This window comes from Astatotilapia calliptera, chromosome 7 (assembly GCF_964374335.1).
Source record: "Astatotilapia calliptera chromosome 7, fAstCal68.1, whole genome shotgun sequence".
Classification (NCBI taxonomy): Eukaryota; Metazoa; Chordata; class Actinopteri; order Cichliformes; family Cichlidae; genus Astatotilapia; species Astatotilapia calliptera.
This window is the reverse complement of record NC_137428.1, coordinates 11,347,508-11,373,124: the sequence shown is the minus strand read 5'-3', so window position 1 is coordinate 11,373,124 and position 25,617 is coordinate 11,347,508. Positions and strand designations below refer to the sequence as shown.

The 25,617-nt window shown below is 39.9% G+C and overlaps 1 protein-coding gene across 1 annotated transcript; it reads right to left on the bottom strand.

Annotated features, from left to right (window-relative positions):
* Positions 1–740: 740 nt before the first annotated feature.
* Positions 741–14,977, bottom strand: det1 (DET1 partner of COP1 E3 ubiquitin ligase). The gene is made up of 9 exons (XM_026172953.2): positions 14,790–14,977; positions 13,849–14,171; positions 13,430–13,696; positions 13,126–13,338; positions 12,820–13,043; positions 8,849–8,978; positions 5,522–5,712; positions 3,524–3,715; positions 741–1,580 (listed from the first exon to the last, which is right to left on the bottom strand). Exons 2-9 carry the CDS (start codon positions 14,095–14,097, stop codon positions 1,391–1,393), a joined length of 1,656 nt encoding a protein of 551 aa, XP_026028738.1. The 5' UTR covers positions 14,098–14,171; positions 14,790–14,977; the 3' UTR covers positions 741–1,390.
* Positions 14,978–25,617: the final 10,640 nt, after the last annotated feature.

Sequence of the window (25,617 nt, the reverse complement as noted above, 5' to 3'; positions counted from 1 at the left end):
ATCCCTCAGCACCTGCTTTCCATACTACTGTGACCTCTCCGCAGCTGGCTCGGTGTGTGCCTTGTTGCCTTTACATGTTCATATCAGTGCCAGGAAGGAGGAGAGAGGTGTTAATTAATTTGCATATTTGTAGATTTGTTTGTATCCGTGCATTTTAGTGACACGTTTAAGCTTAAAAACATGGCCAGCGCTGTAGTGCGGAGAACAGATGGAGTGGGTATAACATGGCATCGTTATGATCCCATACAGTGCAGCAGAACAGACTGCAGGGATCAGCTTTTCAAATTAAATATGATGACACTTACACTGTGTCCTGTCTGCTCTCTGTACGCAGGTCCAACGAGTGCCAGCATCGCTTCTGGTGCTTTATAAAGCCTCTAAAGGCACAGCTAGTTAAAAAAAAAAAAAAAAAAAAATTGTTCAGGTTTAGAGATGAAAAAGGAAAAAATATAGAAAATTTCATTTGGAGAAACGATGCAGATTACTTGTTTCTGCACTCTAAAGTGTGTGAATAAATGAATTCATATAGAAGAATCTGAAGCAAAGAATAAACAGGGCAATTATTTATAGGGGACAATAACGCTGCTTAAATCTACACACACACACACACACACACACACACACACACACACACACACACACACACACACACACACACACACACACACACACACACACACACACACACACACACACACACACACACACACACACACACACACACACACACACACACAACGCAAAATGTAGATCATTTTATTGCCATAAAATATATACAAACAGTAGCATGTAAATTAAAAAACAAACTGTAAAACTAATCTAAAATAACATGACCTCTTTCCACATCCATGTGAGGGAAAAAAAAAAAAAGTTTTCTTGACTGCTGCTCACCGACTGGATAAGAAATTCAGACCTGAATGTGCACAGCAGGAAAAAGAAAACACCTTTGGTTCCTTCTAAGAGGTCCGGCTACCTACAGCTCCCACCTCAGCTGCACATCAATCACTCTCTACACATCTCCATTTACACTTATTCCACCCTCTCCTCCCTACAGGTCGCTCTTTGTTTGGTGGAGGAAGGGGCAAAGAGAAGGCAAAAGGGAAATGGCAGAATTGCAGCCTTCTCACCGAGAGAGAAGAGGGGCTGAGGTGCAGTGAGTGCTGCGTGATGGCAGGGGAAAGAGGAGAGGAACAGTGGTTTCCATCAGGAGAAGAATGCAGAGAGAAGGCTGCTGATTTCTCTGGAGGAGGAGACGGCGACTAAGAGAACAAAGTGTTTTGTGCCTCCCGATGGAGGACATGTTTGTTGTATTGTCACCAGTAGCTGCTAACAGAAGCCCAACAGGCCCGCAGTTTATCTCCAAGTGTGAGTCCATTTTTACGCCAGCTCCTCACGCACACACGTGTCTCATGTGGAAGTTGACCACGTACTCTGCGTTGGTGCGCTGGACAGAAATGGCAAAGGGTTCAAAAGGGTGGAAGGTGAAAGCGACCAGGCGACGCACAGCGTGATTAACCGGCCGTCCCAGCAGGCCCGCCTGGATCTTAAACTTCAGCAGGCCGGAGTCACGTGCATAAAATCTGGTGGGTCAGAGATGAGAGACACAGAAGCTGCGTTAAACTCATTTAGTCCAGTCTCTTCTTTTCTAGAACGCTCTATGATGAAAATCCAAAGTATTGTTCTTTCATCTTTTTTGGGGAGCAAGCGGCTAAGACTATGACTGATTAACCTGTCAATAATTTTGCTAATCAGTTGATAAGCTTAAAAAAAAAAAAAAAAAAAAAAAAAAGGTGACAAATGGCCCTAATAATGGGTCAGGCAATCATAGCCTAGCTGTGAAAACAACAGTGTCCATTGCTTATTTCAAATGACTTTAAATTTCAGTGAACGTTTCTTCTGCACTTGGCTCCAGTCTTACTAAGAATTGACTGGTGTGACAGCATATCACAGCTCAACATTAAAGAATTTAAAATTTGCTAATTCTCATATTTTTTGAATCAAAGTGTCTGATCTAACAGCGGTTTTTATAACGGCACGCACATCACCGCATCCAGCGCCTCTAAGACAGAAGCTACAACTGAACGAAGCTGGTTATGAAGGCACCTCTACAACTCTTATAATTATTGGCCAGAGCGTGCCAGTCAGCTGTTTTTAATGATTTCAGTATAGAGTGCATAACTGAAAATGATTTCATACGCTGTAAATAATAACAGTCTGTTACATTTTGCTGATAGGTCAGTGAATGGTAAATCTAGAGAAATGATGCGGATGTGATTTTAGCTCTAAGTTCTCCACAACAGACATTTTGATGTGTAATGACAGGAAAAGCACAGGTGTAAGTTTGCTACTGCTGCCAGCTCTGGTGCTCTCTAACGAATGCCAGGTGAGCTGAACGGTGCTGGTCTGTTAGCACAGGTCCCACTGAAGGACACCAGGCTCTCACTGTGGCCTCATGGAGTTTGTTTCTGACAGTTTGGTCAGACACATGGCATGTGAGCCGTCCGTTTTAGGTTATTATGTAGGGGTCTGGTAGTGCTGCTCCTCGCAGAAAAGAGCAAATACTGGTTTCTGCTGCTGTGTTGATGGCCTTCTATAGCCCCAACAGCTCCCTCTTGTCTCTGTATCCTTGCATTTCTTCCACACTGTTGAGACTATGATAGGAAACAGAGCAAACCACGCCATGCTGGAGGATCTGAACTACCTGTGCAACCTGCGAACCAGCGAAAAGCAGAACTGGAGAAAAATCAGTCAGGACATATAAGGACACCGCAGTAGTCTATGGCCAGCACCTGCAAAGCCATTGCCTTTTTGTGCGTTGCCTGTTGCACATTCTGCAGTGCACCTGTTGTCACTTCATTTACTCACACAGGTGAAATGGGCTGACAATGGTTTATGGTTTCTAACCAGACAGATTGAGATCCCTGAGCCATTCCCTTTTTATCTTGAGTAATGTTTTATTTTCACGCCTATGTTTTCATTTTATTACTGGGATATATAAAGATAATGCCAGTGGGAACAACAAAAATGGCCTCAAATGATTATTTTTTTCTAAACTAACAAAAAAAGAAAGTTACCATGTGAGAAGTTTTGTTAAATTTTCTTTCATATTTTGGTTGTTTTGCATTTTTCCAGAACATTTTATCGAAATCGTTGATGTTTAATTTACAGCTGATTAACCATTTAGTTAAGCGACAGTGTGTCCTCCACATCACTACCCAAGTTTCATAGTCAGTAAGGCTGCTGGATTACGGCACAAAAACCACCATCACAATTATTTGGTCAAAAAAATGTTAATCTCAATTGTTTATCACAATTATTTATTACGTTTATAAACACAAAAATGTCCTTTGGCACTGGATTTCTTTAAATATGTAAATGAAAAACAATCAGGATAAATTAAAACAAGATAGTAGTGGAAATCGCAGTCAAGAAGGAGAAAGCCTAATTTCTGGACATTAATTAGCATGAATCGCGTCACGCATTAAGATTACAAGAGGACTGGTCATCCTGATGAAGTCCATACCTGATGGGGTGGTCTCCGCAGGTCTTAGGCCTCTCCATAACTGACACCCACTTGTCATCATAGCTGAAGAGGGAGAGGTCGAGGTAAGGGCTGCTGCTGTAGGACTGTGCGCTGATGGGCAGCTGACCCAGCAGCCGACGCACCGCTTCGGTATGGCCGCCATATTTGGCATTCACAATAGTGTCCTTAAATCTGAAGCGGCAGACAGACAGCTCAACATTAGCTGATCCTGAATTGTCTCGTTTCCACTGCAGCTGAGTTTATGTGCAAATTCCCCATTTATTGAATAGATTTCCATAAATGGCATTTAAAATAAAAAACACTTTTCTGAGAACTTCTTATAAATTGTAGTCTCCAAACTCTCACTATATATTTCCAGCACTCAGCAGTGACTCAGTGGTCTCACTCCTCCTCTCTCCCTTCACTCTTCTAAGCTCGGGATCCATATTTTTCAGACGTGCTCTCACTTTGTTTCATACTACATTATCTCCAGTCTTACCGGCCTGTCTGTTTCACTCTACCTGGCTTGTGCTAGACTGAAGCCCTCTGAACTGGGCTTCACTGCCAGCTAGTTGTAAGTGGTACAAATCGGGTTTGCGGAATGTGCTCACCAGCTTTCAATTTCTCCCCTCCTCCTGTCTGACATCAATTTTCACCACTCTAAAATCCAATTCTGAGCTCTTTTCCTCACTCAAACTATCCTTTATCGTCTCCTCCTTCTCCAGCGCCCTTCCTTGCCACCCCATTCTGCTTTACCCTCCACAGGAGGATTTTGTCACCTATGCTGGCCAGTCAAACCACCAAATTCAATCACAGTTCCTCCAGCCACACTAACCGTCTTAATGTCTTTCTTCTATATCCAGATTAAGTCCTAAAACTCCTTTCCTCCCTCCTTTAGGCGATCGTTGCTGATCTGCTTCACTTCCTGACCACTGTCTTAAAATCCTCCCTGACATTTGATGCTGTGTGGCATTAGGAACATCTGTTTATAGCTTGGGTTTTGAAGACAAACATGAATATATTTGGACTAGTTGTCAGCTAATGCTAGTAAGCTTGGTTAGCAGCAGTGTCCACAGATAGCATTATGGGTACATAACACAGATAGTGGCTAATTAAATAAAAATACAAATAAAAATGTCATGACACGTCCAGAGACCTGATTCACAGCTTTTTAATGCCAACATTACAGCCTGGAACAAAAAGTGGTTTTGGCCTGTATGAACAGTTTCTTCCTTCATAACAACTGTATGGTGGGTAAATGTCTTATACACTGACAGAGAGCTGTAGCTAATAGCTCGTAGCTTGGCCTCATCTTCATTAACGTGAGTCACTGAACTGGTTGTATTTGTACTGTTGGTGCTTTCTGGTATCTTTCTTCTCTTCTTTGATCCCTTGCTGGCATTAGGTCTGGATCGACTCATGCGCTGCTGTGGGTGCCAATGGTTGTCGAATTTCCTTCACAACCCGTTTCCATGCATTGCGATCATTGGCCTGGCCTCGTCGAGATTTATTCTGCAATCTCTGATGTGATCTTCTGGTATATTATCCACCAAATAATACAGCTTACTGTGTGGTGCAGTTGTTACTGTTGTCTGTTACTGTGTCTCTCTGTTAGACCAATACAATCTGTATTCGCTAACCAGGCACGTTAGAAATAGATGGCAACTTAGCTATCTAATGCTAGATGATCTATCATCATCTTGTCCAAAATATGGTTACTTCTGGTTATAGAAGAAACCAATATGGCAGTGATCAAAATGCTAAAAAACAGCTCCAAGAGTCCAAAACTAGATTGTGATGGTATGGTGGCTTATGCCGTTTTATATATACAGTCTATGGTAAGAATCTTAATCTTAACTGAAGCCTAATCTGCAAGACTCACTTTGGCAGAAATCTTCAAATGAGATAAAATGTAGTTTTTGGCATTATGCACCGACTTTGTTAATCATCACCATGTGGCTACTTTTTCATCATTTCACTTTATTTTTTAGTCGGTACCTTCTCTGGACCTGCCGTGCGTAGTTATTTGATGAAGCAGAGCAGGGGAACTGGACAGCTTGGCTGTGCAGGGTAGCATTTCTGAACAGGTCGCAGAAATTCTCAAACAGCTCCAGCAGCTGGTCGGAGGTGTTCTCGAAGACAGCCAGCACCTCCGTGGACACCATGTTGTACACAACAAAGAAGGATGGCTGTGAGAGATCCAAACAGGGGAGTGGAAATTTAGAGAAACACAACAAATCATTCTGTAATTATTTACTTTAATTAATTTAATCGGTAATTAATACTTTGATGTAGCTATGTTTTTCAAAACCATGATCAAGGCCTTTAATGGAGAGAACAAAAAAAAAAAACAGTCAGACACGAGACATTCATTCTAGCATCATTAAAGCTTTGAAGGCTTCAGCATGTTTACATTACAGGGTCACTGCAAGTTGAATATGGCAATGTTTATAAAGTCTTCAAGGTAGGGCTGCTCGATTATGGCAAAAATGATAATCACGATAATTTTCACTGAAATTGAGATCACGATTATTTGACGATATTTATTTAACCCTTTAAGACCTACTATGGAACCAAGTCCACCAGAGCTTATATTATTATTTTTTTTTTTTTACATGCTGTAGTGCCATTTGTGGGAGCATTTCAAGTTGCTATACATCAATACAACTGTTATAGCCCATATTTTAATAATATGTATGCATTAAGTCCATAGTAATTACATAAATTGCAAAAAAGTGCAATATACTACAAAAAAAATTGAAAATCGCTTTTGTTTTGTTTACATATATTTCTACTTGGAGAAATTTAAGAGGTTTATCCCTCAAAACTTTAAATACAATAAAGTTGCAAAAAATAGTTTCCCACCACAGGAAATTTATTTTGTACAGAGCCCCCCAGGGGACAAGGGAGAAAAAAAAAATTAGGGAGGAAAAAAATAATAATTAGGGAGGAAAAAAAAAAATTAGGGAGGAAAAAAAAAATTAAGACGGACTTTTGCGAGCGCTCGCAAAAGTATTGCGAGATCTCGCAAAAGTTTTAGCCGCATTCTTCGGAGGCCGCCAGCTCGAAGCCGACCGGGAGGTCGAGGCACGATGTGCCGGGAAAGCGGTGTTCCTCCCGGCTGTAGTAGGTCTCGACCTCCCGTTAGCTTCGAGCTAGTGGGTGTCAGATCTCCAAAAACGTCGGAGCTCTTTTGCAAATATGTGATGTCTTGTAAACCGAGCAGGTATCTGACGTTTACACAACTGCATTCACGCCTCAAAATATCTTAAAAGTGTATTTTGTGACCCAGAAAGAGTAATATTACAACTAAGTAGCTGCCGCCATTGTTGGAGTTTTGCGAGATCTCGCAATACTTATTGCGAGATCTCGCAAAAGTCCGTCTTAATTTTTTTTTTCTCCCTAATTTTTTTTTTTCCTCCCTAATTTTTTTTTTTCCTCCCTAATTTTTTTTTCTCCCATGTCCCCTGGGGGGCTCCGTAATTTTGAGTGTCTTCATAGTTTTATTTTGGAGATACACCAATTTTTATATACTGCAGGAAAAACAAAAAACAATCCTATGATGCAAATTTGCAAAGAAAACAGCATGTGCCTCATTTCACTGTGGGAAGTGTTACGAACAGCTGATCGGATCGGCAAAGCGTGTTTCTGGAATATTATGTTTTTGTTCCTGCAAGCGCTTTTTATGCAATTTTTGCAAAGCTATATGTGGAAGGAAACCGTGACCGAGGACAAGCTGATGGCATAAGATGTAAGTACAACTCCTCCGGTTTCATATGCAAAACAAATTATTGCGCTAGCTTACACGGTTCAGGTTCTACAGGGATTTAAAAATAGTTACGCAAAACGGAGCGTGCTGCTCTGACCGGCTTTAAAGGGTTAACAATGACTTTAAAAAAATAATATAAAATAGTGTGCAACACCACTGAAGTTTTTTTTTTTTTTTTAAACTCTCTTTTCAACCAACGGCAGTCACTCTCCAAATAACTTCTGCTTACCTTTCCGAGCTTCCCTCGGGTCCTCTTAATCAGCGGTCTCCAACCTTTTTTGCGCCACGGACCGGTTTATGCCCGACAATCCGGTTGTTCAGTCTGACGTCACTAACTCCGCTGCAGGTCCATATATCAAACGATCACTATGGCATTACTGAGAGTTGAAAAACTGTCTAAAGTATTTCATCTTTAATAAAATGATCAGCCTTCTCCTCTACCAGGTGTAACAATTGAGTTTAACATCCAGGCATCCATGAAAACGGAATTTATGACATTTAACGGAGTTAGAAGTTAGCAGGGAGTTAGCTCGCTAGCTTCTATCTAAATACAATATAGCATGTCCTGACTGCGGGGTTTTGGAAACAAATTAAAACGTACAGCTCTGCTATCACTTCCAGCATAAATGAAGACAGAAAACTAAACAGCAGTGACGTTTGTAGGGTTACTGAAGTTGGGCTAGCTGGTATATAATGATGTGCTACGTGACCGCTAGCGACACAGCTATGTTAGCATAATATAAACAAGCTAACTTTTTTTCCACTCGATAAAAGTTAATGTGAGTGTTCTCGGTGGTCAGGAACAAATGTAATCGCATGGCAGGATGCTGTAAAAGGACCAAACTTCAGCCAGGAGAACAACTGAGATAATCCATCCACAATACGAGGTTAGTCATTCATATACTGCTGCATGGGCTGGGCTGTAGTTACATCGTAAGGTTTTAAAAACTGAGCTTAAATAAATGATTAGCGGTAATAAAAGCCGAGGGAGGTCAACAGCGGTCGCTGACTGTTTTAGGAGCTTTTTGAGATCAAATAGAAGAAAATACATAACATTAAACATGTTAACAACACAAAAGCCATATTAAACGCAGACTACTTTAGACCCGGAAGTAGGATTCGTCGCGTCATCACTGAACAACCGGATATTTTCACGGACCGGCCTTTAAGGTGTCGCGGATAAATGAGGGAGGGGCTAATAATCGGCTCAGTCATTTTTAATGATCGTTGAAAGCCCAGATCGTAATCGTGATTAAAATTCGATTAATTGAGCAGCCCTACTTCAAGGGTAAATTAAAAATGGCTGATTAGCTCAGAAGTCAAATGTGACATTTCTTGAAAATAAACTGAGCATTAATTAGGTCTATTTGTTGCCACAGTGAATTCAGAACTGAACAGAATCTGTAGGACAAGCGTATCCTTGGAGATCTGAAAGAGGAATTCCTGTTACACAGCACAAACAACAAAGGACAGAGAGAGAGAGGCTGGGGAAAGCAACAAAGAGAGGAGAGGGAGGAATTCAAACTCAGATCATATTTTCTGTGTGCTCTCTCTACCTGCGAGGGGTCGGTAACTCTGAGCGTGACCACGTCTTCGCTGGTGTATTTGATGAAGAGGTGATGCTCATCCAACAGCTGCATCTTCCACATCCTTAAACGTTTCAGCTGATCAAAAAACTGGAAAAACCTGCGAGAAAAACCCCAAAACAAACAAACAAGGAAACTTACATGCTGGATGGCCTTTAATTAATCATAGATGCACAGTGGACAAAATCATGAAGAGTTTCAGTGCTTCAGCAGTTAATTTACTCACACAGCATTACACAGAAAATAAGATAACACTAAATAAGCTGAGCTGAAAAACCTTGCCAATTACACAAGTCAGAATTTTGCCAAGCAAATTTAATTTAACTTTTAAATATGAATATTTGTCTGCTCTTTCTTTCTTTTTTTTAAATTTAACACAGTCACCATCTTACACTTTATTAGACAGTAAATGTGAAGAGCCAGAGAGGAAATTTTGGGTAGAAAAAGAAGTGGACTGGCATGCAGTAAAGGTCACACGAATACGAATTAAACAGATATATGGCATGTGTGCCATGTATGTATAAGGCCGCCCCTACTTCTTTTTAAATCTGTCTGGCAATCAGAAAAACATGCATGAATTCAGTGATAGCCTGATTCTGTCTGAGTGTTTTTCCTGTTAAAAGGGAGTTCTTCCTTCACACTGTCCCCAAGTGCCTGTTCAAAAGACAAATGTCTGATTGTTGAGGTTTTCTCTCTGATATTGTAAGATCTTTGCTATACAATATAAAGCGCCTTGATGTGACTCATTGTGAAGAGGGATATAAACAAATCACAGGAGCAATGAGGGAGGTGTTCTGGTAGAGCAGGGCGATATGACCAAAAAATATTTATCGTGATATACATTTGAAAATTTGCGATAACGATAGAACTGACGACATAATTGTCACTGGACAAAATATTTTACAACTCCACAACTTTATTTAAACAAGCAGCTGTTTTTTGTGCATTAAAGTAATATAAAAATTTAACAGTGCAAACGCAAATTCCTTGCTGACAGTTTAACCAAAAGGCATTTCCAGTGGAAACTGGCCGACATATCCTCAGCATAACCATGTATAATATCCACTGAGGTTAAAAAGAAGTTATACACACACAATACGGTAATATTATGTTGAAGCACAGCACATATCACTCCGCGAGGCTCCTGCCTATGATAGCCGTAATGCTCCGACAATCCATCAAGCGGTGCGGGTTCGTAGCTCAGCAAAGTCGTACTAAAACATTTGACAGATTTTCGAGCGCCGTGTACCACATAAAATCGTTTCGAGGTCAGTAAACACAACCAGAATTCATACATAAAGCACACGGGATTATAAGGGGCACTGTCGATTTTCAGAAAAATCAAAGGATTGATTTTAAGTGTGCCGTATTTTCCAAAAAACACGGTAATGACGATGGCCCGCTAGCATGCTCTACCAAAAATTGTGCTTTGTTGTGTATCTGACGGACGAAAGCTAAACCAGATCCACACTGAAGTTGCAGCAATTTTACAAATCAATTCTGGTTCATCAGTTTCATTCAACGATCCGCTTTTGCCCTCCTCATTCTCCGTCGCCGCCATGCTTTTTCTGCCATGTGCATATGAAAACAAAGGCCCTGCGCGTTTGACCCATATTCCATCGCAATATTTCATTTTCTTATCGTTGCCCAACATTATACCGGTATAATATGGCCCAGCCCTAGTTTCTGGGAATTATAGTATACATCGAGTGTACAATGGCTTTACTTTTCAGATCAGAATCAACATCCATGACTTTGTATAAAATTCAAAATGGAATTGACAAACAGATGAAAATACATGCCAAGGAACTGGAGATAATTGTGTCACTCTGTGACAGCCAAGAGATAAGACGGTGCTGTTTCAGGCTTCAGATTTGAGCTACAGCTGATGATTAGTTTTTCAGTACTGATTACGACTCAAATCAACCACTTGATAGATAAAGTTTAAAAATGCGCATCACAATTCTCCAAAGCCATACATACCATTTGATTTTAACGTTGAACCAAAATTAAAATACCCCCAAAATCTTTACTCTAAGTTAATCTAAGATTAAAGAAATGTTCTCATTAGAGAGCCTGGAAACAATCATAAACATCTATCACAACCTGTGATGACATTTAGTACAACTCCCTCTGCAGACAACAAAGGCTTTCTTATTCGTCCATACAGGCATAGAGATACAAAATATGGCAACCAATAATCAAGAAAATTGAATTATTTTTCTGATAATGGAATTTGAGTTGATAATTACATCCAATAATGTGGAGCCTCCTCAACATCCGGCTGAGCATCTGATTTTTTTGCCTCTCTCTCCTCTGCCATCTTTTGCTGCCCATTTATAGAAGGGCGGAGTGCCTCGCATGCATTGAGGACATAAGTGAGTGAAGAATGGCTGGAGTGAATGACAATCGGGCTCTTTCTCCATATTCAGCAAAATCCAACACTGAGAGATGGCACAAACAATTTATCGTTTGAAGAAGAAGAACATAAACACGGCGAGTCCTATACTCCCAGCTCCTTCTACATCCACCTTTGGTGTGCTTTCCCAGAAGTAGATGCAGAACCCATAAACAACATACAAGCAAACACACCCATCATGAAAAGTGCGTACATATGTCAGGATGTCAGTGGTGCAGTTTGAGCTTTTGTTGGCAGAGTTAGGACCAAATCTAAGGAGGCAGAGAAATAATTTCAGACAGCCAACTGTCCTGGAGCAGAATCTAGCTGTGTGTCTAAGGTAACATAGGATTATAACGGCGTTATTTTACCATTTCCATATCAATGTATATTCAGTGGCAGTCCGCATTTTGAGTTATAACTGCGCTTGTTGCCAAATGCAGTGGTCTGATTGGTTTATTCGCATATTGAAAGGATAAAAAAAAAAAAAAAGCCACAAATTTGTTCTTTTAAATTATGCAGTTAGTGTGAACAGCTGCATTAGGAACAGGTGAGTCTGAAAGATCTTTGTGACACACAAAACATTTGCATGATTTTTTAGTGTCCGTGTTTAAAGGCCTCAAGGCTCTGTCAGCATATTCAATTCAATTTTATTTATACAGCGCCAAATCACAACAACAGTCACCTCAAGGCGTTTTATATTGTAAGGTAGACCCCACAATAACACATACAGAGAAAAACCATAAACCAAAAACAATCATATGACCCTATGAGCAAGCACTTTGGCAACAGTGGGAAGGAAACAGGAAGAAACCTCCAGCAGAACCAGGCTCAGGGAGGGGCGGCCATCTGCCGCAAATCCACGGCAGCATATCCACATAGATATACATTTTTCCCTGTCCACATTTGTATGCCATTATTCTCCACAACAAAGGTTATTTTTTATCAGATCTTAAATTATGGAGCGGTCCTTAATATTTGGCTGTTTGGATATAAATTAATTGGGTCTAAATATTGAAGTATATACAATATCAGATTGCCCTTGAACTTGAGCTTGACATCCCTTTCACTCAAAAGTGCCTAATCTTGCTCTCCTAGCAGTGCACAGCAGCATTTTCCGCACATACAAACTTAATAATAAATAAGCAAATAGCAAATTACACTTAGCGGAGATTCCACCTCTACTGTCTAGAAAAGCAGCTCACAGTTATTCACCCCCTCTCGACATCTGCTACAAGTTAGACAACCATTTTAACCACAACCAGGTGGAGATCTGATGCCACCACACTCAGCTTATCAAAACTGCAGAACAGGCAATAAAGTTTGAGTCTGTCAACAGTTTGACAACATATTGGAGAAGAAGATTATTATCTCTGCAGGAAATGCTGCACAGGAACAGGAAGCTCTCCACCCTAATGTTTTATGTGGCTGAGGATTTAGTTTTAAGTTATAAGTAAGTGAGTACTAGAGATAAATAACTGTAAAGGGCTTTCTGTCACTATATGCAGTTCATTCAAGTCGACTGATCCAACATGATCACTACCTCCTCTTGGCTGTGGCGCTGCCGTCCTGCTCTGCCCTCCTCCAGAGGTAGACCAACAGTCTGTGCTTGAGGGAGTTGATGGTTTTGTCGGTGTACAGACGGGCGAAGCCTGGCTGATTCTCAGCTTGAGTTTCCGTATAAACAGCTGAAAGAGTCAAGAGGTCGTCCTCATAACAGAACCGACCGATAGTCCTCACATCCAGAAAAGTTCCGTCTGGAGTCACCTGACACAGCCACAAAAGCAAATTATTAACGCTTTATATCACAGACTGTCCCATCACTGCAACATGCTATTTAAGCACTCACCTGGAAGACATGGATGGTCTGCTGCTGGACCGACAGCACAGCCAGGATGTTCCTGTAGAGGTAGAGGCCCTGGTTGTGTGACAGGATGATTTTGTCACACTTAAAGGACCTGGTGTCACATAGCCTACCAGTGTGGAGATCGATGATGTGGAGAGAGTAGTCTTCTAAAGGAGACCGGGGGTTGGGAGTCACGGATTCATTGTTGCGGTACACCTGGTGGGAGAAATGTAGATGAAAGGAGCAGCAGGAGAAAAATAAATCATTTCTGCATCTTCCTTTTTTAAATTTTTTACTAAGCTGATACCTCAAAGAAGAATGGGGGCGGCTCCTCGGGAACATAAACAGCCGATCCGACAATGACATAGCGGCAGTCGTCTGTGAAGAGGCTGCACTCCCGGTTCAGGTGCTCTCCATTCGAGGCCACATTTGTAACGTGGAGCAAAGAGAAAAAGCGCTCAAACAGGCGTCCTCGTATGTTGAGGGAGCGCTGATCGTTGGTGGTGAGAAGAGTCTCTCCTTCTTGGCCTCTAAGCAGATCCTGAGCTGCCTGGCAGCCTTGGTATTCGTATATCTGTATGATGAACAACAACAACAATATTTTCTGGTGAATTTCGTATTTCAACAGACTGTGTGAGTTACACTCTGGACCAGATGGAAGATAAGAATCACACAAGATATTTGGTTTAGGGAATGTGAAATAATAGAGGGTTTGTCTCCTCTTACCTCTAGGGAGGTTTGGTCAGAAGAGAAGGCGATAAAACAACGTCCATCTGGTGAAAATTTTCTGAGGAAGCAGGGTGGCTTCTCCACATTAACCACAGTGAAGTTGGGGAACAGGTTCTGGTGGAAACAGCGCACTCGGTACCAGTGAGCTCCAGGTCGACCGGAGCAGATCCTACGCTTCTCAAGACGATGGACCACATTCTGATTTTGGATGCGTCTTGGTTTCAAGGTTGGGAAGTCCTCATCCATAGTTGTCTGACTCTTAAACCCCCTCACAGTAGGTAGTTGGGTTGTTAGCAGTTACAGGTAAGCAGCTACATCACCTGTTACATGTGTGTTTTAAGGGAAAGTGAGAGATGAAAGTGTTAAATGGTTTTGATATCTGTCAAAGTGTCAAAGTTTTAGAGATGGCGAGTTTTACTTTTACATGTGCACCTGCTATTATGACAGAAAGATAGACTATAGCAAACTACGCAATCCAAGAACTTGTAAAACCTTTAAATTTTCTTCCTGTCTTCATGTTCAGGCCTGTGAAACAGACTGTGTGAGATTTTGGAGATATATGCCCAAACTAAAACAAGAGTGATTATTTCACTTTAACATCCACGTATGGCCCATACCATCAGTAGCTGTCACATTTAGGACAACACAGATGGTTAACAAAAAGCAAACTTAACAAATGGGTCCTAACATTTTAAGACAAACATACGACATATAAAGAATGGGCTAAGTTAAGTAAACCATCTGTAAGACATGGTTTCTTCTCTTTTTTGCGCCTTCTTTGAGCCTTTAACGTAAATTGCGTACCTGGACGTTTGATAAAATGATCAATAAAAATAAACTGTTGCATGTCTAAAAAGAAGCTTTCTGTCTTCTCCAAGTCCAGCAGCTTGTGTTAGCAACAGCGTTAAGTTTGGCTGACGAGATCGAGTTTAACTTACCTCCGAAGCGTTCACAACTAGCCACCAACGTGAGTCTCCTCTTATTCGCATACGCTAAAATAATTTCATTCAGCCCACTGAGTCATTGTAACCTGCCACGTTTCTCCAAATCCCAGAAAGCCCGAGGAGTCTCTGGATTCATGAGCCGCTGTGCTTGTTGTTAGACAGCTTATCAGGAAACGTAGAAGAAGACCGCAGACGCCAAAGGGCTGCCATTTAAAACAGCGCCCCCACGTCCTTCCAAGGTGAAGGAGGATATTGCAGTCTGTGACAACGAGGGACTACAAAGAGTATTGTGCAAAGCTAATCTTTGACATGGCTGTAGTGATACTTTTGTACAGTGTAGAAAACTTGCTCAGATCTTTGCCCTAATACAGATGTATTAGCATACATGAAAAGCTTGAAAATTATTTGGTTTTTAACAACTTTTTTGCAAGACTCTAGAAAAGAGAATGTCATAACCCTCTAATAAATGTAATGTAGTGTACACTCATTGACATTTATTAGGTACAAATCGCTAATACAGGGTTGGGCCCCCTCAGAACTGCCCTAATTCTTCATGACATTCTTCATGACACAGATTCAACATGGTGCTGGAAACACCTGAGAGATTTTGGACCATATTGACATGATAGCGTCACACAGTTGTAGCATTTTTATTGGTAGTACTAGCACATCAGTGATGCAAATTGTGTTCCACCACATGTCAAATGTGCTCTGTTGGACTGAGATCTGGTGACTGTGGAAGCCATTTGATTTGGCCAGACAACATTTTTCCCATCTTCTACTGACCAGTTTTGGTGACTCAGTGCAAACTGTATCCTCAGTTTTCTGTTCTTACCTGACAGGAGGGAAACCCAGCATGGTGTTCTGCTGATGTAGCCCATCTGATACAAGAAGGACCAAATCATTGTTTGTTCAGAGATGGTTTTCTGCAAGAGTTTATATCTGATTTACTGCTGTCTTCCTGTCAAATTATACTGGGGATACTGTCCATGATTTAATAAGCCAGTAATCACCATAAACAAAGCAGTACTTATGTTACTTATTTACTGCTTTGTAGCATTAAATAAGTAAAGTAACAACAAATGTAAAAAAAGAAAGTGACAGAGTACACAGTACTATATTTGTCATTGTAAGATTTTACTATACAGAATACCAATGCTACTTATTAAAACACAAAGTTCACTTTGATTTTTAAAAATTATTAAATGGCAGTAACAGACATACCTTTGTGAAATAAATAAATAAATCGATTATTGTTATCAAATGACACGTTTGTGATTACACTATATAAGCTAAAGTGTAGCCAACTTAACTTAAATGTCTTTAATCAAATGACAGTTTATTTTTCCCCAAATTTTATTAACAATATAGAAAACATACAGGGGCCGATCAGCAGTCAAAAGCAACAAAAGGAGCAACAACACAAGCTGAAGTATAAAAATATTCCAATGCCAGCTAGATAAAAACAAAGGAAATGCAACAAAATAAAAAACGGTGCTGTTTATCTTACCATTACTGTATTTTAGAAGCAAATATAGTGCCTTGTACTCTATAACATTTCTTTTTGTATTTTACTCATTTTAAAGATTGACTGAAAGGCATTAAGTCATTTTTGCAATAATTCCAAATAGGCTTAGTTTACAAATACCTACATTTATCAATGAAAACTTTACTGAGAAAATTAAATTACTAATCAAAAAGTCCAACTTTCAGTCCTTAATACACATTTTTAAATTCACTTTCCTTTAATGTTAGTGGGGCCAGCACTCCAAAAAAACTCCACTGACAAAAAACAAATACACAATCCAAAAAACCAAAACCACAAACACCAAAACAAACCGGTGGTTGTATAAATCATGTTAAAAAAATTTAAATGTGACTTTATTTCAATAGCCTGTTGTTTCAGAAAACCTATTAGCATGATTTGGAACATACTCTCTCACTAACATTTCATATAGATTAAAAAAAAATCACTTTATCAGCTTTTTGATTTGCTTTCCCCCGCTGCCCGCTGCTTTCCTTCTGTGAGCATCTTCCTTTTCTTCGGCTTAGTTAGCTCCCGCCTGTCTGGTGCTCACTCTTTTGATAATTCTGCACGTGCTAATGCGGACATCAATCCTTAGCATCAGATAGCGAACTACGAGAGGAAGTCGGTATCGATATTTTTGTCCCACCATTACTACTTCATTTTTCTGAGCATCCCAGTGTATCCTTTCACTGAACTCATTTTTAAGTGGGTAATTGCAGTGGACTGCATTTCGATGAGAACCTTATAGTGGCCAAAAATGAGCCAAATGCACACCTGCTGATTTCACTGAAGTGCCAATTTGCTGATCGGTAGGTGGGTTTGCAGGTGAGGAGCAAGTGCTCCCAAAGACTTTGAACATGATTATAATTGCTTTGACTAAATTGGCAGGGAAAAACAACAGACCTTTGGCCACTGAACCTACAGTGTATATAACTGTCCTGTTTGTTTAGCCTATGTCATTTAACTGATTTGTTTATAGCAGCACGTAGCATACGTGAACCCAAGGTGACCTGTGCTTTGCTCCCCATAATGATAGATAATTAAATTATGATTATCCTCTTTCAATGAGGCATGTTCTTGAGGATGGAGAATAGCATTATAAAAAGAAAAAGAAAAATGCTCAGAGCACATTGGTCTTGGAAGACTGCTAATGGTTCTTTGTGCAATTATCTCTGACCAAAGAGTCTCGATTAAATGTTGTAATTTTCCATAAAAGCACATGTAGTGGGCATAAAAGGCCAGTTTGAAAAGAAAAACGAAAAATGAATGGAGAGAAGAATGTGAAATTATCCACTTTAAAATCTAATGGCATTTTCCTTTTCAGCTATGTCTGATTAAACCTTCGCTTCAAGATGTGGTGTGTGGTGTTTGCGTCCGTGAGCGCTCGTGTTTGAGCGGCGCCCGCGTTTGTGTGCCTGAAAATTGTACACGCCCGCATATGTACAGGTTTTTGTGTGCTGCAGCAAAAAATCCACACGGGAGTAATTCAAAATAGGAACTATGTACCATGCTATGGTTGTTCTTCTGTTATTTTCCCTCTAATAAAGCGCAGTACACAGGACACTCGCCTCAGCTTTTAGCATCAGCCCATGAAGTAGAGAGGAGATGGTGAGTGTGCATCTGAGTGTTTTTATACACTTTTTTTTGGCCTCGCTACGAGGAGACACAGTGCTTATTTAAGATCATTTTTTCATCCCTTTGGGCTTTTTACAGCCCAAAATGGATGGTCACTATTTTTCCTGCTTTTGTCCACATCTCTTTCTCCAGGTGAAACAGCACAGATATTTTGCTCTTAACTGCATGCTCTCGGCACAATCAACCTACCTCAGATTCAAGAAATGTGAAAACTTTAAATTGTCCTCTTTTCAGCAGACTGGGGGAAAATGATGGGGAGTAAGAAAACAAGATTCTAATGTACGGTACTGTGCAAAAGTCTTGAGCCACCCCTCATTTCTTTACACTTGGCTTCGAAAGGAGGCAGATTTTCTTTCAATGGTTTAAAATGGTCTTGGATTTCTATCAGAGTTTTTCTATGTGTGTTTGCTGCTTTTTCACTTATTTTCAGTCCAGGCCTTGTAGCCGACCATTTTTAGAATGTTTTTTTGTTTGTTTAAGCCACTCAACAACATAGACTTGGAAAATCTGGAACTCTTACCACTCACCCATGAATAATTAAAGCATGAAAAAGACACCTAACTCAAGGGATGGACTAGCGTTGTGTACATAACTGCACATAACAGATAATTTTGCAAAGAACAAAATTTTAGGCACTCTTATTACTCACAGCCTGTTACAAAAGCACATTGTTTGTTTGGATTTATTTAGCTGAATCTGTAAGAAATGCCAAAAGAAAACACAGTTTGACAGACATAAAATAGTATTTTTGCACTCTCTGATTCCCAAAGAGTTACTAAGAACTTGATGTGCAGCGTATTCTTAAAAAATATGATGAAACGGGACAAGAAGAGGACAAAAGAAGAAGTGGCAGGCCTAAAAAACTATCCACAGGAGAGGAAATCTGACAGTCATGTCCTTAAAAATTGGAAAAAACACAGTAAAGGCCCAACACAGGACCTGAGACATCCATCTGCCCCTTCAGTTGATCTACCATCCAGCTACTATTCAGTGAAGCCTCATATGAAATGGTGTCAGTGGGTATGTCGCTGTTAAGAAGCCATTCCTAAGGAGGGGAAACAGGAGAAAGGTTGAGGTATAACACGTGATGCAATGAATGAAGGTCATAAATGAAAATTTGAAGTCTTTGGTTCAAATCATCATTATTTTGTCTGGAGGAAGCCAGGAGAGAGGTACAGCAGTGAGTCTGTACATGTGTAAAACATGGTGGAGGTTCTGACATGTTTTGGTGTTGGACATCCAAAACTGATTTTGTAATGAACACGGAAAAGTAGCAAGACTGTGGCTCAGGTCGTACAACAGGTCATCTACCAATCAGAAGGTCAGTGGGTCGATCTCCAGCTCCTGTTCCAGTATGTTCATGCCATCACTGGAAGCAATGCCAGGCTGCAGAACACAAAAAATTAAATCATTGGACTGTAATATGCATTAATCAGATGTTCATTAATTGAAGGCGCTGGAATGCCGCCCACTTTAACCCCTGGTTACCTCCATCTTTACATGCAGTCCATAGTGGTACAAATATATATATATATATATATATATATATATATATATATATATATATATATATATATATATATATATATATATATATATATATATATATATATATATAAAAATCACGACTAGGGTAAGACTTTTGCACAAACTTGTTTTTTTAAGGGGGAAAGGACACCCTGTTTTTGGCACAAAAAAGTAACGGCGCTGAACAAAATGCATTTGCCATTATTATCATCATTATAATAGAAATTTTTAAAAGAGCATTTGCATTAAAGGACATGTGGATGAAAACTATAGAGCAAATTCCTTGGCTTGATAAAGCTCCTATATAATGGCACTTAGAAAAGGTTATTCGAATCTTTGGGAGCAAAGAGAAATACATTGTTTTACCATTTCCTCCAGCTTTTGTTTTTTTTGTTTTTTTTAACTTCGACAAGTGTGTTTGGCATTTAACAAAAGCTTTTAACTTTTCGATCCAGTGTAATTTCAGAGCACAATAGGACATTTAAACACTGTAACTTTCCAATCCTTATGCACCTGAACTTTTCATGTCTTTTGTGACAGTGGATGATTTCTGCTTTTTTTTTTCTGAGAAATTACAGTGATCACAAATGCATTATGGTGGACCAGTTTGCTGCAGCCTCTTCAGTGCTGCAAAGTGTAAGCTGCCGGACTGTGTAAGAGGTGGAAGTGGAGAGATGGGCGAGGGATGTACTTTTGTGTGTCTCCTTTATGCACGGACTGCTCAACGAACCAAACCCGGTACATGCTCAGGTGCTTTAGGAGCCACCAGACCCCTAAGACTGGACTCACATGTACTGTATGCATCTCAGGCTTCATGTTTAACTTTTTCAAGAACCAGCTAATAAAACCACCATATGAAAACATCCTGATAGAGCAGGCAGGGTGCAGGTTATCTGTATCACAATGGAGGAGAAGCTGATCACCGAGGTGAGTACCACTATGGACTGCATGTAAAGATGGAGGTAACCAGGGGTTAAAGTGGGCGGCATTCCAGCGCCTTCAATTAATGAACAAGAAAATCTGATTAATGCATATTACAGTCCAATGATTTAATTTTTTGTGTTCTGCAGCCTGGCATTGCTTCCAGTGATGGCATGAAGATACTTGCACGGTAATAAGAAAATAATGACATCCCACAGCCCGCTCATTACATCCCTTTTTCCTTCTCGTCCCTGTGATGCGTTTGCAAAAAGTTGTGGTCACAGCTGTGGTTCAGCATCTGGCTAGAACTACAGAAGAGAAGAAATCGTAAAGGGAGTAATATTTTAAGTGTCAGGTAATTTCAAACAAGTCCAACTAGCAACTTGTGCACAGCTTGTCTCACAGTGTGTCTGTGAGCTAAATGTACAGCTGCTGTATTTCACAGGAAGAGAGAGGAAAAAAAGGTTTATGTCCCCTGAGACGCAGAGAAAGACCGGACAGGAGAGGAAGATGAGAGATTATTTTCAAAGGTGGGGCCTTGCTCAGCAAGCAGCGTTTCATAAACTGGAAATTTAAAGCTTATCTGTAATGTTCTAGTTCATTTTAGAGTTTTTAAATAAGATGTTGGATCTATACGTGATGTGTTTTTGAAAAAGAAATCCTTCAAAGCTTGGATAAAATTGCATTAAAGCAAAAGTTGTATGAAAATACTGTAATAGGCATGTTAGTGCAGGCTAAACGGGTTCTTTTGTGGTAATGCAGCATGTTGGATTGATGGTGTTCAATGTAAGATTACAGGAAGGTTAGCAAACACAAGTTTATAATCAAGGTGATGCTGATTAGATTCACTTGCTGAATTTTAAATTTTATGCCAGTCTTATATGTCGGAAATCAGCCGTAAATCTGAAACATCTGCACAGATCTTCTTGAATTCAAGACGTCGGCTGAAAGCAGCATCACATCTTTCTACCTAATCCACCAGCACTCACAAATTAATACCACATTACACTCAATCGTAGTGTTCCCCCACCTGCCAAAATCCCACTTACACCTTTTTCATCTTGGTGTGGCAACTGAAAGCTGGATCTAACTGAGAGACTGAAAAGACACGTACACAATCAGTCATACGTCGGGTAATTCTCCTAAGCAGCTGATTTGTATGTTTACTGTCAATCGAACCAAAGCAAACATTTCAAATGATTGGTGTAAAATAAATAAATAAATGGAAAAAAGCTTTTTATTTTTTAAACAGAAGTGTTTTTCACACATTGTTTTAAAAGCAGCTCCTCATGTCCTCAAATCTCTGTGCAGAGTGCAAAGTTAGTCTGACACACAGAGGGAAAAAGTCACATTAACTGAAGTACGGCAGCTGGAATAAACTATTAGTATAATAAATAAACAGCAATTTGGAAGCTATTTTTGGTGTTTTATGGAGTGATGCTTTCTTTGGTAACTCTATATTTGTCAGACAGACAACATCCAGTAAAGAGCACAGTTATTTCCTATCTGTTGCAACAGGCTGGGAGTGTAAAGTCACACTTTTCACTCTAACATAAAGAGTGATTGAACTACACGAAGACTGCAGTGATATGTGTTGTTAATAAAAATAAATGCAATGCAACAGATACAAAAATAGAACATATAAACCGAAAAATAAAAGCACACTGCTGATTTCAACCTGGGAGCAAAATGCAATCAAATAAATTACAACCCACTCTGATACATAATGCCTCTCACCATCTACCCTCGGCCTCGTGGCTGAAGGTGTGGGTGTGTTTACAAAGAGTATTTTAGCACATGTGATAAAAGACACATTTACTGACATGAAGCTGTAAATCTGAGTGTGTTTCCTGCTGCAAGATTTTGGTTCCACACAAATTCCATCCAGCCTGCGGCGTGGGGAGGGACAGGCCAAGTGTTACTTTGATATTTAGTGGAAAATTTGTTTCCACCCACAAACACATCTCATTTAGACAATACAATAAAATAAATAAATAGAAGTGTTTAGGTTACCACAGAATTTGTCTCCACTTGTTTTTTTGTTTTGTTTTTTTATCCATCATGAACAATTTTGATCAGATACTTGGTTAAAATAAAAAATAAAAAATCATCTTTGAACGTGACTTCTTCTTTTTTTCAAAGGGGGGGGGGGATTAAGCTTAATTAATTTCCACATCTCTCTCAATTAATCATACATTTTCTCCAACCTTCTGTTATTTAGTTTAGCCGAAAATAACTCCTCGGCTTCGGGAAGCTGCGTTCTGGTTCTCGTGTGTAATTGGTTATGAGGAACCCTCCTGCTAAATGTTCCACATTTTCAATTTCAATTTTCTTCAACTGAGGCATAATTTTAGATGTGGGTTAGCACAGGGGGGTAAAGGAAGCATAGTGAAAATGCAGCTGGTGCTTCTTTGTCAGTATGCAGTATACGTACCAGGCTACATGCTTATGTAATGTGAAAACTTCCAATTATCCATTGATTTTTCTTGATTGTTGCATATACCAGGAAATTGCCATCTTACAATGACAGTTATAATTTCCTCAGATAGGCATGCGTCCCAGTTTTTCCATTGTGTTTGTGGGCAGAGCAGAGAAGAAGCACGAGACATCAGGGCAGTACTGATCATGAACAGGACGCAGCCAGTTCCTTCCACAGGGTCAAACTTTTCCCTCACTGAGGTTACCTGCGCAGGATGAAAAGTCAGGGACACAATTATCGTGCCATTTTCCTCCCCCTAAGAAAAAGAGACTATGCTCAAAGAAAGAGCTTTAAAAAGGTCACCTGAACTTGCCTTACTACCCTCTCACTTTCCCAATTCAGTCAGGGGCGAATGGCCTTGGTGGGGGACCGAACGGCTGTACACATTACAGCCGCGTCTCAACGGCTAGAGCCGAAGCAGGTCTGTAATTTCTGCCATTTGAGAGTGTGAGCTGAAAAGCAGAGTGATGGCCACTTTTCTGTTATTATTCCTTTGGTGGAGTGCTAGCTGAAGGAAACAACCACGCTTTAAGAACATGTCCATCAGTCACTGGCAGTATTTGGAAATGGTATTTGTAAAAGTAACTCTGCTGTGTTGTATCGCTAGCTTTGAAAAGCATGTCCAGTTGCACATGTTATAGTATAGTATAATATCCCACCCTGCATCTGCCTCCCTGGCCTCCTGCATTATATGGGAGCAGCTGCAAAATGGCAGAGTTTGCTTTTTTAAGATCCAGTGTCGACAGGTTCTCAAGAGAGTTCTTATTACTTGGACGTGCAGCAACATAGCAGCAGTGTTAACTGGGTATTTGCATGGAATTATTCGCCTTAAAAAGCAGGATATTTATATTCAAAAGTTATGTGGAGAAAGCAACAATTTCTGATGTTAAAACAAGTCCAAACACTGATTTAACATTTAGGGCTGAATTTACCATCTACAGTTCTTCTTGAAGCACAATAAATGCTAAAAGAACAGGGACCAAATTATCATATATATAATGTCTAACTGAATATAAATAGACTGTATTACTTGTTTAGATTACCTAGCTGAGCTTACTGCAGATAATCAATGGTAAATTGTCATGCTGTACTGTAGCACACAAATCAAGGAGAATAAAACAGCATCTTACTCATTTTACTTTGTTAATTCCAGTTGTCGTATTGCAATGTTCTTATTTTTTTCAAATGATGTAATTATAAGAGAACCTTTCTGTTACTGTTTTCTATAACTTTCACTGCCTTTGACAAAATGTGAACCTTATATAATAGTACAACTTTCCAGCTATTTTCTCAAGTTCATTGTGATTTGTGTGAATTGTTTTGCCTAGTTTTTGGATTTTGCCCGTTGCCAGTCCACCTTTTGGAACTGCTCCCATTCGTTGGTGATTAACCACCGCTGAATTTGGCCCACATTGGTTTTTCTCCACCTGGCAACTGCTACATTTGCATTTTGTTTGAGTAATAAAAATCAGAGTCTAAAATTGTTCATTTACTATATGGTTAGTCTCTATATAAAACAACTGTCTTCACAAAAGGTCCCTAAGAATAAATACATAACAATAGTATGATTAGTTATCATTTGAGAGTGCAGCACTTAACATAAAAAAAGGTTATTATCAGATTTAAACAGTTTTTTTGGTTTGGTTTTTTTTTGTATCATGACATCAGGCTGTTTATATTAATGTCCCTATTTAAGAGCCTTTACATCTATTAGCCACCATCACTCTGTTTTATCTAGCTTATGGAAGTCTTTTCAGCCTCCAACTCCAATTAAAAGCAATTTATGAAATTACTATCACATCGCAGAGTGCTCCAGCTTGCCATGCTGCAGGTATTATCAGCCATGCTTATGAATTAAGAAATGAAATACAAGTTGATGTTTGTGTCAAAAGGAATAGCCTTTGCATGTCATTATTATAATAGCGCTGGCTGTCGAAGCATAAAATTGTTTACAGGCTGAGACGGCAACATGAAAGGGAGGTGTGAGTGTACAAGAGTTTATTCAATAAGGACTGTAAGTGACAGACAACATAAATTGACTGAACCATTAGTGTAAAAAATAAATAAATAAAATCCAGTATTTGGACTTTTAAGCTCAGGCTCTCTTGTCGAGCTGCAGCTGCGCACGGCTGTCTTTCTTCCGCCTCCTTTTCTCGACATCATCTCACTTTCCCTCTTCTGTTTTCAGACCTGACTTCATTTTAGCAGGTAAATGAGTTCTTAGTGAGTATTAACTAAGATCAGTGGTGGTTATCTGATTAGAGACAGTCACATGGAACATAGACCTCTCCTTTTTCTCCAGCCACCTGCACTGCCTACTACAAATAACCCATGTGCCTATGTGTGTGTGTGCACAACTGTGTATGGTATACCTGCATTTGTGCATGTGACCCAATGCTCATGTAAGTATGTTTATCTATGCATCTATGCATAACTGTGTGTGTGTATGTGTGCGTCTCCAGGGGCTGAGGGGTCGACAGATGCTCCTTCTCAGTGAACACAATGAATTACTTATAGGCCGTTAAGCCAAACACGGCTCGCTGGCCGCTGGTTTACCCAACACTGATAGGGCCATCTGCCGTGGTGGCTCTACCTTCCCTACTGCTCTTTACAGACACGTAACAAGACGCTTATCTGGCAGGGTGGGGCCCCACAGATGATTAAAAACATCAGGACTTTTACAATTGTCTGTGTGGATTTGTGCATGTGCCTCACTATTTGTCTATGCAGGT